Source organism: Sinocyclocheilus anshuiensis, unplaced genomic scaffold, assembly GCF_001515605.1.
Source record: "Sinocyclocheilus anshuiensis isolate Anshui unplaced genomic scaffold, SAMN03320099.WGS_v1.1 scaffold1102, whole genome shotgun sequence".
NCBI classification, from domain to species: Eukaryota; Metazoa; Chordata; class Actinopteri; order Cypriniformes; family Cyprinidae; genus Sinocyclocheilus; species Sinocyclocheilus anshuiensis.
This window is the reverse complement of record NW_015539924.1, coordinates 899,451-915,344: the sequence shown is the minus strand read 5'-3', so window position 1 is coordinate 915,344 and position 15,894 is coordinate 899,451. Positions and strand designations below refer to the sequence as shown.

Genomic DNA, 15,894 nt, shown 5'->3' with positions numbered 1-15,894 from the left:
TCTCTCTCTCTCTCTCTCTGTGTCACCCTACCGTTAAGTAACTTGTGCATTGTTTTACTTTTGACATATCCGACCGAACTACAAACTTTCCAGTGATGTCTGTGAGAAAGATCTATTCACTCGACAAGCTCGCGCATCTGCGCCGCCGCGCGCTCAATCCACTCAGCGCGCTTTGTTTATCAGCTCGCGCACATCAGCTATACAGGCGTTAATACTGAATGTTTAACATTATATTCATTGCATACATATACTTCGTAGTAGACATCCTTAATTCCATTCTGCTGTCTGTTGTTCTGTTGTGGGTGTTTCTTTGTCTGAATATGGCGCTTATCACATGCTGTGTGGTATCGGCGTTTGGTATCGGGACATTTTAACGAGTACGAGTACGAGTACAGGAGACCAGTATTGGTATCGGTGCATCCCTACTTATTATATTAAGTGAAATTAAGAAAATGTAAGAATTTGATATGAAAGATGATGCATGCATTTAATAAGGTTAGGGGAAATGCCCTTTACATCCAAAAAATGACCTGGAAATAAATTGAAATAAAGTTTAGTATGCAATAACTTCAGTCATATAAAATCACTCACTGCTCTTGACTGAATAACTTTTATAAATGTAATCTGTTTTTAATTTACAGTTTATTTAATTTCTATATGTTTTTGTACCTGAGTACTACTGTTAGACTGAAACAAAAAATTCAGGTCCTAAGTTTGTATTTGTATTGTATTGTATTCATTTATTTAAAAAATCAGCCTGGGCTTATCCCATTAAAAAAAAAAATAGTATATTTTATTTTAGGAGATCATCTTTGACTTGCCCTAACAATGTATTTTTGTTCATTACTATGTAATAAAATAAAATAATTATTGTAAGGATATATAATATAATTAGTGCTGGGCAACGATTAATCACGATTAATCACATCCAAAATAAACGTTTTTTGTAGATATAATATATGTGTGTGTACTGTGTATATTTATTATGTATATAAAAAGACCCACACATACAGTATATATTTTGAAAAATATTTACATTTATTTACTTGATATATTTATATTCATATAATTTATATATAAATATTTAAACATAACATATTTTTCTTAAGTATATGCATGCATGTGTGTGTATTTATATATACATAATAAATATACACAGTACACACACTTATATTATGTATACAAAAAACGTTTATTTTGGATGCGATTAGTCGCGATGAATCATTGCCCAGCACTAAATATAATATAATTAGGGCTGGGCAAGTTAACGCGTTATCGCGCATCCCGCACACACGAGTCTCTACCCGCACGCACCCACACTCGCCCATCAAGTGTTGTCCCGCACCGCACTCTGCTGCGTTGGGTCCCACGATAGTGCAGGTCTCTAAGGTGCCTGTTATAATGTTATGATGAAGGATCTGGACTCTGAGCATAACTTGTTTTTCTATAACAAACTATAAAATATTTTCTATAAAAAATGTTAATGCCCTGGCAGTGGCAAATAGCTTGTTTTATATTTTATTTGATTACATTAATGTTATAAGTTGAGATTTACAATAAATATTTTAACTGCTACTATCTAAAAGGAATACTGCTGTAAAAAAGCACCTTATTTGTTTAAAGAGTTTGCAAACCAAATGTTATTGCACTTTTGTTCATATGACAGTACTTTTAAATGAAAAAAGTGCACAGTACACTACTTTTGAATGCATCATTGAATTTTGTGCATAATGCGATTAATCACAGACAATCATGCGATTTTTAAAAAATGTACACGTTGCCCAGCACTAAATATAATATAATATAATATAATATAATATAATATAATATGTAATAAAATAGAATCTAATATAATGCTTAGATGACCATTGTGAATCTTGGTGCATGTAGATAACTCGTGAATTTACACTAATTTAAATGCACATTTTTATTAAACAATCTGGGTACTATTTTCAGCCATCAGCAAGAGTATAGTGTGGTATTTAACAAATTTTTCTATCAAAAATTGCATAATATAAAAAAACTTTGCAGATTATGCAATGGACTAGTTTTATTTATTTATTAGGTATGTCAGCTCAATACTTAAAGCGAATATCTTCAGATAACATGAAAGATGACTCGCACACATTAAAAACGTGTGAGCGCATTTACCGTCATGGACCAGTGCCGCCGATAAACCAGATGTCTGAGGTGGTGTAAATGGCGCTTATGACAGTAGCAAAACTAGCCGGCTGTGTAAGAATAGGGTGGTTTGGGTTTGCTGACCACAAACCCCCGAGCCGCCTGTCCGTGCCAGCTATGGGTCCAGTTCCACTCCACACAGCAGAATGTATTTATAACCGAAAGCCCCACTCACACACACACCCTCTCTCTGCACTATCAGCAGGTTTTCACTTCAGCGTGCTCTGTGTTTGTGCAACGCTTTGGCAACCTGATCATGTCACTATAACACCCCTAAGATGCCATAAACACTGCTTGTTTAACACGGCCGTGTTGAGCCTCAGCGCTTGTAAAAGGAGAGGTGGCGTCATTGTCGAGAGAGGAAGAGACGGAGAGGAATGAGAGCAAGCAGCCAATGAGGGCTTTGTAGTGGCTTGTGTTTTCACTGGTAGAGGCCCGCTGTGACAGTCTTTCTGAGAAGCAACAGATGCACGCTTGAAGGCGAACGTCGGCAGAGTTCACTGACCAGTAATACTCGGTTTGCCAAGGCAACAAGAACAATGGCGTTTTTACACAGAGACTCATGCATTTATGGGGTTGAACTGCTCCTGCCTTTCCTAAAAAGACAGAGCTGCGGTTAACCAAATACTGTTTAATGCCTTTGTCATGTTATTTGCGTTATGAGGTCATTGCTTTTATTTATAAAAGGATGCTATGGCAAACAAATCACAACACTAAAGCAGCGGAGTTGCTTTTTTGTTCTTAATTTGTTTAAGGCATAGGTAGTTAAAAGGGAGTAATGTGGCGTAATGGTTAAAGATCTGAGGTGATAGCCTGTTACTACGAACGGAGGTCGAGTTAGACAAGTTATTGAAATCTATTCAAATGAAAAACCAAGCTGTCTTTAAGGTCATTGGTCATTTCTGAAAATGTGTTTTCAGCATTTTGTTGATTAATTAATCAATACCGAGGGCAATATTTGTCCCTGGAATTGATTTTTACGGACAATTAATAAATAAATAAAAATAAATAACCTACTGATAAATATAAAATGAAATCCATATCAAGAAGCTATGAACAGTGCACAAGATACACTACCTTTCAAAAGTTTGGGTTCTTTTAGATTGTTCAGTCTTTTTGAAAACAGTCTTGGGTAACTATTTTCTGTTTTAATGTAGAAATTTTCTGTCTTAATGTAATTTATTTCTCTTACGCAAACCTGAATTTTCAGCATAATTACTCTAGGAGCCACATGATCCTTCAGAAATCATTCTAATATGCTGATTTACTGCTCAAGAAACATTTCATAATATCATCAGTGTTGAAAACAATTGTGTTGCTTAATATTTTTGTGCAAGCTATAAATTTCAAATGCATGCATATTTTTTTTAAAAACAGCAATTAAAAGGCGCTGTGACCGACACTGACTATACGTTTCCCGGAGCATTCAATGATGTCCCTAAACGGTGATACCACAACTAGAGCACAAGTGTCTGCATTAAAAACAAATAGGCCTACCGGAACGCAAAAATTAAAAATCTGACATATTCCGGAACAGGATCAAGCAGGATCAAATTAAGTACTGGTCATAATACTCACATAAAAGAGTTTCATGTGTTTCATGTGAGCAACAGTGTGTTTTGCTGCAGCAGCGCCGATGGAAGCGGTTCACTGACTGCGCAGCACAGTCATTTTGATTTCGCAAGCGACAACGGTGTAATGCCATGGCGAAAGTTTGAGCAAAACACGCTAACTGTTCTGCCTTTGGCTGCACAGACGAGCACAGAAAACTATTTACAGTCCCAGCCTCACAGGAGACAAGACAGCAGTGGATTTATTGATTTATTTATATTTATATGTATATTGCTGCTGCCACACAGATCTAAAATAAACGTGCGATTTATTTCCCAGCTATTTACCTTCACAGACATAACCGACTGTTTTTGTAACTCGTGTGTTTTTAACGTAAACTTGTGTGTGAATGAGAACTTAGTTTAGTACTCGCATGCTGTGACAGCCGCTTTCTGTCCGTGTGCTTCGGATGTGTGCTCAGAAAACCGTATATCAGAAGTTTAAACTCGTATGGTTTAAAAAACGCATGGTTTCAGCGCAATAAACATGATAATCAGAACCAAAACATTTGTTTTTTAGCAGGTACGAGCTGTAATGGCGCAGCTCTATTCTGGAAAAGGGGGCAGGGAGCAGCAGCTCAATTGTATTTAAAGAGACAGGCCCGAAAAACAGTGCGTTTGTGCTTCCACTCAAAATAGGCATTTTCAAAATGATATAATAAATTATCTGTGGAGTATTTTGAGCTGAAACTTCACAGACACATTCTGGGGACACCAGAGACTTATATTACATATTGTAAAAAGGGGAATAATATGTCTCCTTTAATTTCTTAAAGGTAACCCCAAACTTTTGAATGATAATGTATCATGGTACAATAAATGTTTTTGAGTCAATTTTCCATTCAGATTTCTGTTTTCTGTTTAATGTTCAAAAGCAAATGCTGGTCTAAATTGACAGCTACAGGTCAGCTATGAACAGTTCAGAGATGCTAGCCTGATACTAAACCCCTATTTTAAGTGTAGAATAACAGGAAATATATTAAATGTTAGTTGGCAGATAAAAATCCCATTGAAATGCATTATGGGGGCCATTTTTTTCATCCACGTCATACATTTTCGTCACTTTCAGGATCATTTTTGTTACTTCCAGTGGCATTTTCCCTGATCCATGGTTCATTTCTGACCCTGTCATTCGCTTCAAATTAAACATGGCATTTCCTGACTAAGGTCAGCTGTGCCCTTGAGCGAGACACTTAAACCTAAGTTGCTTTATGGAAGCTGTCCATGTAATGAGGTGTACTGTAAATCGATCTGGATTAAAAACATCAGCCAAATCTCAATGTTGGCTTGCCTGTTCAGTGTGAGAGGATTGACATCTGTTGTGGGCAGAAAGAGTGGCCAACATCTTGACTTGGCATCTTAACAAAGCCTTGAGTAGCAGCAGACCCCATACTGCACTCTGTATTAAGAGTGAAACATCATGAAACGCTACTCGGAGCTTGAAATAACAACTGAAGTTATTTGCTTATTTTTGTCTCTTTTGTTGTGCGGTTTTTATTTTCTTATTTTTGTCTCTTGTTGTGCGGTTTTTGCTGATTCATGTTGATTGATATCACTGTGTGGTTTGTAGCTTCTTGAAACCTTTTTTTCCATCCTGAAGATGCACAATCACAGGTGACGTCAATTAATATTTGATGCCTACAAATAAATTCAAGCCATTTTTATCTTTCGTAAGCACTGTGCTTATGGTACGGATATACTTGTCAAGACAAAATACCTTTCTGAACTGTTCATTGGTATTTTGGCACAGTTTTCCTGCTGCATACCACTTTTATGGACCTGCCTATGCTAGACCCGTCTTATCTCATATTACTTCCTCTTGGAATAGTGGAAAAGTACCATACGCGTGTCTCCATCTTGTTGTAATGCTTTGTGAATCAATCAAGAGATTCTTGTCAAGAACGTTGAGATGGATTTAGCTTTACTTATCAGAAATGATAATGTTGAGATCCACTAATGCTATAAATGTCTCCGCAGATTCGTTACATCTCTCAAACTCAAGGGTTTCCCGGAGAGCAGCTTCTGAACGTGGGGACGAAGACGGCCCGATTCTTCTGCAAGGAGTCCGATTCACCGTACGCCACATGGAGACTGAAGGCAAGGGTCCATTTATCGTCCACTTTACCAGACATTGCTGTCATAAATTTACTGCATAGCTCTCTGGATCGAGTTACTGTCTGCTCTGCATAAAGTTTTGATGTAAAGTTCTTATGTAATGACTTCAAACGTGCTTCCTGTTTCTGCAGACGACTGAAGAACATGAGAAAGAAACAGGACTGAAGTCCAAGGAGGCGAGGAAGTACATTTTCAGCTGTCTAGATGACATTGGACATGTACGTTTTTGCTTGCAAATGCTTGTTATACATCAGGGCTGCACAAACTCGGTCCTCGAGGGCCGATGTCCTGCAGAGTTTAGCTCCAACTTGCCTCAACACACCTGCCAGGAAGTTTCTAGTATGCCTAGAAAGAGCTTGATTAGCTGGTTCAGGTGTGTCTAATTGGGGTTGGAGCTAAACTCTGCAGGACACCGGCCCTCCAGGACTGAGTTTGTGCACCCCTGCTATACATCATCATGAGGAAAAAATATTGAGAAATTGAGGAGTTACTATTATTATTATTATTATTATTATTATTAATACTATATGTTATGGTTAATAATAATATACACTTTTACAGCATTATTATATAGAATAATAACGATTGTAATTATAAATAATAAGATTAAATTATTATATTTTAGTTAATATTTATTAATGTAGTTTTTTTTATTTTAAGTATTCATTTTATTATTAATAACAATAAAGATAATTTATGTACAATACTGTAATTATATTGGAATTACAATATTGTATTATATTATGTATATATATAAAATGTTTTGTTATTATATTAATGTTTTATAAATATGCTATATATATTATTTAAATAATAGTCATAATAAAAACAGTAATAATAATTGTTGTTGTTGTTGTTGTTATTAATACTATATATTATGGTTATTAATAATAATATACTGTAATAATATTAACAACACTTATCATTATTATATAGAATAATAGTGATTCTAATATAAATATTATATGATTAAATTATATTTTAGTTAATACTATTACTGTTATTTTTATTATACGTAATTTCTATTAATAATGATATTAATGATCATTTATATACAATAATGTAATGAACATATATAAAATAATGAATGATATGCTGTTGTTGTTGTTTTACATGTATACTATTATATAAAAATAATAATAGTAGTAAAAAATAATAATTATTATTATTTTTGTATTTATTTATCAGGTGAATCTAATGCTCAGCATGGAGGGCTGTGACCAGTTGGCGGAGAAGGCTGACAGGAGAGAATTCGTGCACCTGCTGAAGATGATGCTGATGATTGATGCCGATCAGAGAATCGTCCCTTCAGATGCACTTACCCACCCTTTTGTCACTATGCAGCACCTGATGGATTTCCCCCATTGCAACCAGTATGTCCAGACTTTTTTAATGCCAGTTTCACTGCCTGTCTTCTCTATTATGTGCGGTCGTTCTCAAGGAATGTGTCTCCAACAGTGTCCAGTCTTGTTTCCACATCATGGACGTGTGTCACTCAAGAACCAGCATGTATGATACTCTCAACCGCAACAAAGCACCCCCACTTATGAAGCCTGTGACGCTTCCAAGTGCTCCAAATATCACTGTCGCCTTCAACAAAATGCCATCTGTCCACTCTCAGGTAAAAGCGCACACTCTGAAAAGACTTGGGGTTTAAGTGCAAACAAGAAGACAACAGATTGTTCCTCTATTTGATCTATTTACCTTTCCGCTTTAGACCCTGGCACCTTCTGCTCCACCTGTGGTGCATCCAGGAATTCCCATCCAGACAGGAAGCGCCCAGTTTGGGTGTAACGAGTCCTTTCAGCAGGCACTCATTCTTTGCCCTCCTGCTCTTCAAGGTAGTAGAAAGCGCATCACAGTGATATGTGCATTATAATTTGAACTAGGGATGCATAATTTGCATTGCAATTTTTCTAAAAATCTTGTAATTGCAATTTAAAATGTGATAAAACAAAAAGTTTGTTGTACTACTTTTTTTAGGGCTGCACAATTTGGCCTAAGACTTTGTGATTATATAAATCAATGATTATGTTTCTAAAAATCTAGCGATTGTGACTTTAAAAAAAGTTCGTTGTAGGGCTGCACAATTTGGCCTAAAAAATTTGGGATTATATAAATCAATATGATTATAAAATGATCATGATTATGATAAAAAAAAAAATCCTGTAAAAATAATAATTGTTGTTGTTATTATTATTATTATTATTATGATTACTACTACTGTTACTACTAAATTAAAATATTAAACAATATTAAATGCTTATATGATTATAGAAGAATCGATATGATTATAAAATAATAATGATTATGATCATATTAATTGTACTGTAAAATAAAATAACAATTAATGTTAATTTACTGTTATTATTATTGTTATTATAATTGCTAAAATAAAAAAAATAACAAAATAAATGACTTTTTAGTAATAAGAAATATTGCTAATATTTCACTGTAAAATAAATAAAAAAATACAGTATTTAAGAAAAAATACTAATATAATAGTTTTATTTTACAGTACAACCATCAAGCTTTTATAATTGTGGAAACCGTAGGGAGATCTTAAAACTTCTCTTTTGTGGACAACAGCCGGTTTATAAATTACATGCATGTTGCATTCTTAAATGCATGTTATAAGTGACATCCATACTGCAAATTTAGAATTTATTTAAATTAATGTTGCAGCCCTAATTTAAATTGAGCATTACTATTCATTTTCAATGTAATAAATATTGTGTGGAGCTGATTTGGTTGTTTGACTCTACAGGAATCCCTTCAAACCCAAATCAGCCAGCAGGATATTCGGTTAGAATGGAGAGCACTCTTTCTCTGGTGACCCAAGCCCCAGCTATCCAGCCTTTACCCATGAGACCAGGAGTTATAGCACAAGTAAGTCCTCATTTCACAAGATGATGTGGAAAAATAATGGAAAACAGCCGAGGGTTGTTATCCACATTGACATACCAGTTTCGATATTAAACTCGAAGCCAGATACATTACAAAAGTTCAGCATTGTCCTTTTTTGACCTTTCAGCAGCCGTGGTCCAACAGAGCTCCACAGATCCTGGTGCCAGCTTGGCAGCAGGTCCCGCCACCTGCTACGAGCTTGGCATCTGATACAGTTGTTGGACCGCAGAGGCGAGGAGATTGGGGGTAAGAAGATCAAGAAGGAGCCGCACCTCAAATTATCATGTGCTGACACCACCGCATTTCGGTGACGTAAAATGTGTTGTTTTTTTTATCTGTTAAAGGAAAGTGCGGCCACACAGCAGCCATTACGGTTCGGTGATGCCCCAGCCTATTGCTCTTTCTCTAGTGACCCAAGCCCCAGCTATCCAGCCTTTACCCATGAGACCAGGAGTTATAGCACAAGTAAGTCCTCATTTCACAAGATGATGTGGAAAAATAATGGAAAACAGCCGAGGGTTGTTATCCACATTGACATACCAGTTTCGATATTAAACTCGAAGCCAGATACATTACAAAAGTTCAGCATTGTCCTTTTTTGACCTTTCAGCAGCCGTGGTCCAACAGAGCTCCACAGATCCTGGTGCCAGCTTGGCAGCAGGTCCCGCCACCTGCTACGAGCTTGGCATCTGATACAGTTGTTGGACCGCAGAGGCGAGGAGATTGGGGGTAAGAAGATCAAGAAGGAGCCGCACCTCAAATTATCATGTGCTGACACCACCGCATTTCGGTGACGTAAAATGTGTTGTTTTTTTTATCTGTTAAAGGAAAGTGCGGCCACACAGCAGCCATTACGGTTCGGTGATGCCCCAGCCTATTGTTCCCAACCAAATGGCTGTGTCAGCCCATCAGCCTATAAACATTGGCATTGCTCATGTGGTCTGGCCTCAGCCTGCATCCAACAAGAGGAACAAACCCAGTCAGAACAGGTGAGCAACAGCCTACAGTCATTGGCAGGGCCTCAAAACCCCTTCATTCGAACGTTATGATACTCTTGTTAGGCTGCTCATTTGGGTTTTTACTCTGTTTCACCGAAAGGCAAAGTTGAGCTGATTATTATCATTTGTGCTGCTTTTTAGGAGTATGAATGTCTCGCACTACACGGACACACAGCCCTCAGTGTGTCCGTCACCAAAGATGGCGGACAGGTTGGCGAGTGCGGAGCCACAGCCGAGCTCTACTGACAGAGAGGTGCAGGCCCAGGTGAAACCGGAGCAGGTGGAGGAGGAGAGTTGCTGTAAGGCGGCGGTGGCCAATCAGCAGCGAGAGTCTGTTATTATCAGAGAGTCGCCCAGCCCGGCAGTAAGCGTCATTAGCATAAGCAGCGGCACAGATGAAGAGGAACAAGCACAGAGGTGCTCCCTTAACAAGTGAGTTGAGCATTCATTATGCACAAGTTTTACTGTTTTTTTGTTTTTATACAGTAAAAAATACAGTAATGTTGTGAAATGTTATTACTATTCAAAATTACTATTTTCTATTATAATATTTTATAAAGTGTAATCTATTCCTGTGATGGCAAAGCTGAATTTTCAGCATCGTTACTCCAGTCTTCAGTGTCACATTCTGATATGCTGATTTGCTGATCAAGAAACATTTCTTATGATTATCAATGTTGAAAACCGTTGTGCTGCTTAATATTTTTGTGGAAATCGAGATACACTGTGATACATTTTTTTACACAAATAGAAAGTTCAAATTAAGGCCCTATGAAATCCATTTTAATTTTTTCCAAATTACGTTTGTTCCATTAGATTTTTTCTGAGTTCCGTTTTTTTTTTCTTTTCCATTTTTATTTCTCTAGACTCTCTTTTAATGGTTAAATTGCATTTTATTTAGGGATGCACGATATTATCGGACTGATATCGGAATCTGCCGATAATGGCTTTGAATGTACATATCGGCACCAGCCCGATATGAAAAATTATGCCAATATGTTTTGCCGATAAGAGGAATAAGTTAACTCGCGTGTGCTCATGGTGTGCTAGCGATTAGATCACGTCAGCAGTGAGACTCATTTTTGAAGCAAAGTTTTGCCTGAATAGTGATTCGATTCACTGTTTTGGATCACTGCATTTAAACTGAGAATGCACGTACAGAATGATGCATGCGATGTATGATAGAGTAAACAGTAATAGCACGTGCAGCGGCAGTAGCGACAGCCTCCCCCCGGGTTTGTTTATAGTTATTTTCAAAGCTTCAGTGTACTGTCATTATAAAAGAACTTCATTATTGTTTATTTAATTCTAACAAATAAGTTCTTGTTAAAAACTAACCAAAATTTAAAAATAATGTGCTTATAATTTTCTTCACAGGAAAGACTTGGTGTTGTTTCCAAACAAAAGAAAATATTTATGCATCGGCTATCGGCCAAAAAGAGTTGAAAAATATCGGCAAAAATCTAATATCGTGCATCCCTAATTTTATTAATCCAAAAGCATGTTTAATTAACGGAGATAATGAAACTTTCACAATTTAAGAGCAATTTATTAAAAGTTTAACAAAAAATACATTTTTAGGGCCCTATGAAATACGTTTTATTTTTTTCTCAAATTCTGTTTTATTTTTACCAAATTCTGTTTTCCATTTTATTTTTCTGGATTTAATTTTAATGGTTTAACTATATTTGAATAATCAAAAGCATCTTTAATGAATTGACTAAAATCATAGAGCCATATCAAAAGAACAGCATTTATTTGAAATGAGAATCTTTTGTAACATTTATCAATTTCTTTACACTTTTCTATATTTTAGATCAATTTAATGCATCATTGCTGGATGAAAGTATTATTTGCCTTCCCTAAAAAACAAACAAAAATGCTACTGTAAATATTCAGCAACCTGGCAGAAGTGGTGACTTATTTCACTCACAAACTGATTATCACTGATATTAATCATAACTGAGGTCATTTGCATATAGAACTCTTAAAGGTGCAGTAGCACCCTCTTTAATTCTGAGGGTCAGTGAGAGAGGGTACATTTATGACTTTCTGACCAAGTAGATTTCAGGGAAATAAACAATATGCTACAAAAAATGCTGTCAATTGTCGACTAAAATTTCAGATTCTGTTTAGCTTGCATACAAATGGCTCTCGTAGCTAAATTGAGTTGCGTGTGTTCTTTGACAGGTGTAAGGGCAGTCCGGAGTGTGAGGCATGCACAGGCTCTCTGAACGTGGAGCGAGTGTGTTCCCTCAGCAGTCCTGATAGCAGTCTGAGCACCAGCTCCTCAGCCTCGGCACAATCCAGCCCCTCGCCATGCAAAAGACCCAGCAGGTGCTGTATTTTATTTTTAAAACATGTAGAACTGTGAGGTGAGGTTGAGTCTATATGTATTTTGATGCGGGTTGTTTTCTTCTGTGACTTACTGCAGTATATCAGAAGATGACGGCCATGAAAGTGGGTGTGAAACAGTAGACGGCTCACCCCCTTCAGACTCCTCCCTAGGGCCCCACGACAGCCCCTTCCCTGAAAGACGCTTCCTGACCAATCAAAATCAGAACCAGAAACCCCAGGCCAGGCGTGGACACCCCAACACAGTGCTGAATAAACCTGCGGTGAGGACCGTGGTGGTGCCACCCATGAGATTGCTGAACAATAACCATCACCCCAACAATGAGCAGCTCACAATCGGCACAGGTATGGAAGAATAAGTCTAGTTGCTGGTTATCGGAAACATGTGAAAGATTCTAATGGAAGTTGAGCAGTTGTTGGTGCTTCGATGTTTTCTTAAAATAACGTTCTGGGTTTGATACAGGCTGTTTTGTACTAAGAAAAATCATTTTAATTTGTTTTTCATAAATAATTCTAACATACTGATTTGGTGTTCAAGAAACATTTATCATCATCAATGTTGAAAACAGTTGTGCTGCTTAATATTTATGTGGATAATATTTCTGATAATTGTTTTTTTTTTTTCAAGATTTTGATGAATAGAAAGTTCAAAAGAACAGCGTTTATTTTAAATAGAAATTAGGGATGGATGATGTGACCTAAAATCTAAATCTCGATTAATTGAACACTTTACCTCAATTACATTTAATGAACAATTATTTTATTTTTTTATTTTATTTATTTATATTTTTGCCCTCATAGTTCATTAAAGGTTTGTACTGTAAATATACTCCGCTATTAAAGGTGGGATATTTTTTTCTAATGAAAGAGTGCATTTCTTATCTTTTGTTTTTAAAATAATTGAAGGAAACAAACTATTTATGGTTATTTGTTGAATATTTCGAACAATTGAAATCAAAGCACACACTGCTTGAAAAGAAGTCCTATGAAAAAAGTCACATTTCAGTTTTGTAAAAGAAAAGTTTCCTAAAATAAAAAAAAAACTTTTTTTGCATTTTTTGCAAACAAAATAAATGTTGCCATGTCAAAAGTAGAAAATAACCAGCGTCTCTTGCAAACAAAATACATTTTAAATACTGTCATGCAAAAAGTAGAAAATAACTTGTATCTCTTGTAAATTAATATTATTTAAATAATGCAATGTGAAAAGTAGAAAATAATAACGTGCATCTCCTGAAAACAAATGTTTTAAATAATGAATGTAAATAGAACACTGCTGATTAAGAGAAAGAGCAGGGCCCCATCTCTTGTCCTGTCTGATCTTGTCCTGTCACTCTATAAGTATTTACTCTATGTTCTTATTGGCCATTCACACAGAACACGTCTTTGCATCTAAAACGGCGAAACGCAGCGCTCAAGAATGGTTTAAAAATAAGCGCAGCGCAGAACGCCTACTCCCCCGTGTTGCCGTCAAATACAAAATTTGCCATGCCAACCTACTACTGTAAACATGTTCGCAATGCTTGCCCCGCCTCTGCGGTCTTCTGATTGGTCCACTGTGTTGGAACTGACATTGATGAGTGGTGTTGCGTGTAAAAGTTACATTTCATTTAACATGCCACTCACATGCGAGATGCTGCAAAAGATGTGAGCGCAACGGTCATACATGTATAGCATCCATATAGCGCCGACTATACACACGGTAGTATGTTTTTAAGAGGAAAGTATTAAAAGGATTTTACAAAAACAAAATAACCGACATGGGAAAATTACATCGGTTAGAGGTTCTGAATTTCGGTTTTGATTACTTTCCCATTAATCGTCCAGCCCTAATAGAAATCGTTTGTAACATTTGTACCTTAACATTTGTAACATCAGTTTAATGTAGAGATACGCGATAAATTGCATGTGATTGTCATGCGCATCTCGTCAGTAAAGCCGGTTCTGTGATTAGTAGTAAATCTCCATTTACTAATCTGTGTATTAAATTCCGCTCCATGTAAAAGCATATGATGGAGATTTACTACTAATCACAGAACCGGCTTTACTGACGAGATCCGCATGACAATCACATCCGATTTATTGTGCAGCCTTAATTTAATGGATCCTTGCTGAATAATAGTTTTAATTTCCTTTTATAATAGTATTGATTTCTTATTCTTCTTGTATATTTTAATGGCTTTACATGACATGAGTTTGGAGTATAAATTTGCAAAAACTAGTGCTTTCTTCCCCTTTTTTGTGATAGAACATATTTAAGTATCACAGCTATATTTTCAAAAACGTGTTTAACGTGTATCCTAGTGTGATGCTGTGCTGAATAGATAAAATGACACAAAACTGTTTGAAGAGCTAAACTACTTTTGTCAAACCCAGAATGTTCCTTTAATGTCTTGTGTAGGTTAATGTACAACTGTTTCATGAAACACTATTTGCATTTCATTTACATCCACAGCTCAGATTTTACATAGCTACATAGTGAAAACATAAAATTGACTTGCTTCGTCCTGTACCTTTTGACAGTTGCTGCTCGTTCAGATATAGTTTTGTGAAACTGCTGTTTGTGTTCTATTCAGACTGGTTTCTCTAAATGGATTTTTTCCCCCCAGTCTCAAATTGGGCCATCAATACAAAGTTCCTTCTGCACAGCCAATTTTTTTAGTGTGGTCACAGCCAATGTCTACTTTACAGGTCATAGGAGAGAAACAGGAAGTTGTCACAGAGGCTATCACAGGTGATTATGGGTATAGCGTGCACTGCGACCCAGTGTCTTGTGCGCGACATCCCAGTGTTGAGTGAGACCCTTTCAGTTTGAGCTTCCTCTCCCATACCTGATCTCTTCATTCCCGTCTTCGTTTTTACTCTGCGTGTTGACTGCCCTAAATTTATTTACTTTTTTTTGGGAAAATATTTCCCCGGCCTCCCCCTTTCGTACCAAAGCATATCTGTCCTGTTTCCTACGTGGAGCCAATGCTTTGTTTTCGACGCATGCTATGAAATAAATATTGCTGGAGCAGTAAACTCTTTAAGATGCTTCTCATGGCACTTTACCCAGGCAACCTGTTTGTTTTGGAGTGTCCATGGAAAGTTTGAGGAGAGTTTATGTTTTAGATACATTGCTATCTAAGTTTGTTTTATAAGTTTTTCAACCTCGCAGTTCAAACTTTTTGGTTTTGATGTTTAATTCATTTTCTTTTGAACAGAACGTCAGTGAATACTGGCAGCCGATTCAGTTCGTACAAGCTGCAGTTCTTGTGCCAAACTGCAAATGTTAATTTATATAAGCTGAAGTTTTGCATTTAAGTTTAATCATCTTTTTTAGGCATTTTATTTAATGATCACTCACTTTTTGGTCTTTTCAACTTTCTTCAGTCTTAGAATCCTCCTGCCAGCCCAGAGGTCGCTACGGCCCAGGACGTCTGAGCCACCTTTCCACACCCACGCTGCCCCGCCAGCAGAAACTGAGCTCCTCATTCCAGCCACAGCCGCCAGGCTTTGGCCAGGTATGTCATTTTGCCTTTTCTCTGTAATACTGTCCAAATTGTAAATCTAGAGAAATGCTACCAACTAGCAAGTAGCAATTCATAGATTATGGTGTTAACTAAAGGCTATTGGTCTATTAAAAAAAGAAAGAAAAAGAATTTAAAAAAAAGGAAATGTCACCCTATCATTTTTGTAAATGCATGTTTTAGATTTTTTTTTTTTTTTTTTTTTGTGTGTTTTTATTC

At 36.5% G+C, this 15,894-nt stretch overlaps 1 protein-coding gene across 1 annotated transcript in view; it reads left to right on the top strand.

Moving 5' to 3' along the window:
* Nucleotides 1-15,894, top strand: part of hipk3a (homeodomain interacting protein kinase 3a) — a 71,868-nt gene that overhangs the window by 47,080 nt on the left and 8,894 nt on the right. Inside the window, exons 4-15 of the mRNA XM_016483726.1 lie at nt 5,769-5,888; nt 6,038-6,124; nt 7,095-7,279; nt 7,365-7,527; nt 7,624-7,747; nt 8,674-8,795; nt 8,941-9,059; nt 9,641-9,802; nt 9,953-10,243; nt 12,002-12,148; nt 12,246-12,511; nt 15,539-15,669. Of these exons, the coding sequence (XP_016339212.1) occupies nt 5,769-5,888; nt 6,038-6,124; nt 7,095-7,279; nt 7,365-7,527; nt 7,624-7,747; nt 8,674-8,795; nt 8,941-9,059; nt 9,641-9,802; nt 9,953-10,243; nt 12,002-12,148; nt 12,246-12,511; nt 15,539-15,669 (1,917 nt within the window). The remainder of the gene's footprint in view (nt 1-5,768; nt 5,889-6,037; nt 6,125-7,094; nt 7,280-7,364; nt 7,528-7,623; nt 7,748-8,673; nt 8,796-8,940; nt 9,060-9,640; nt 9,803-9,952; nt 10,244-12,001; nt 12,149-12,245; nt 12,512-15,538; nt 15,670-15,894) is intronic.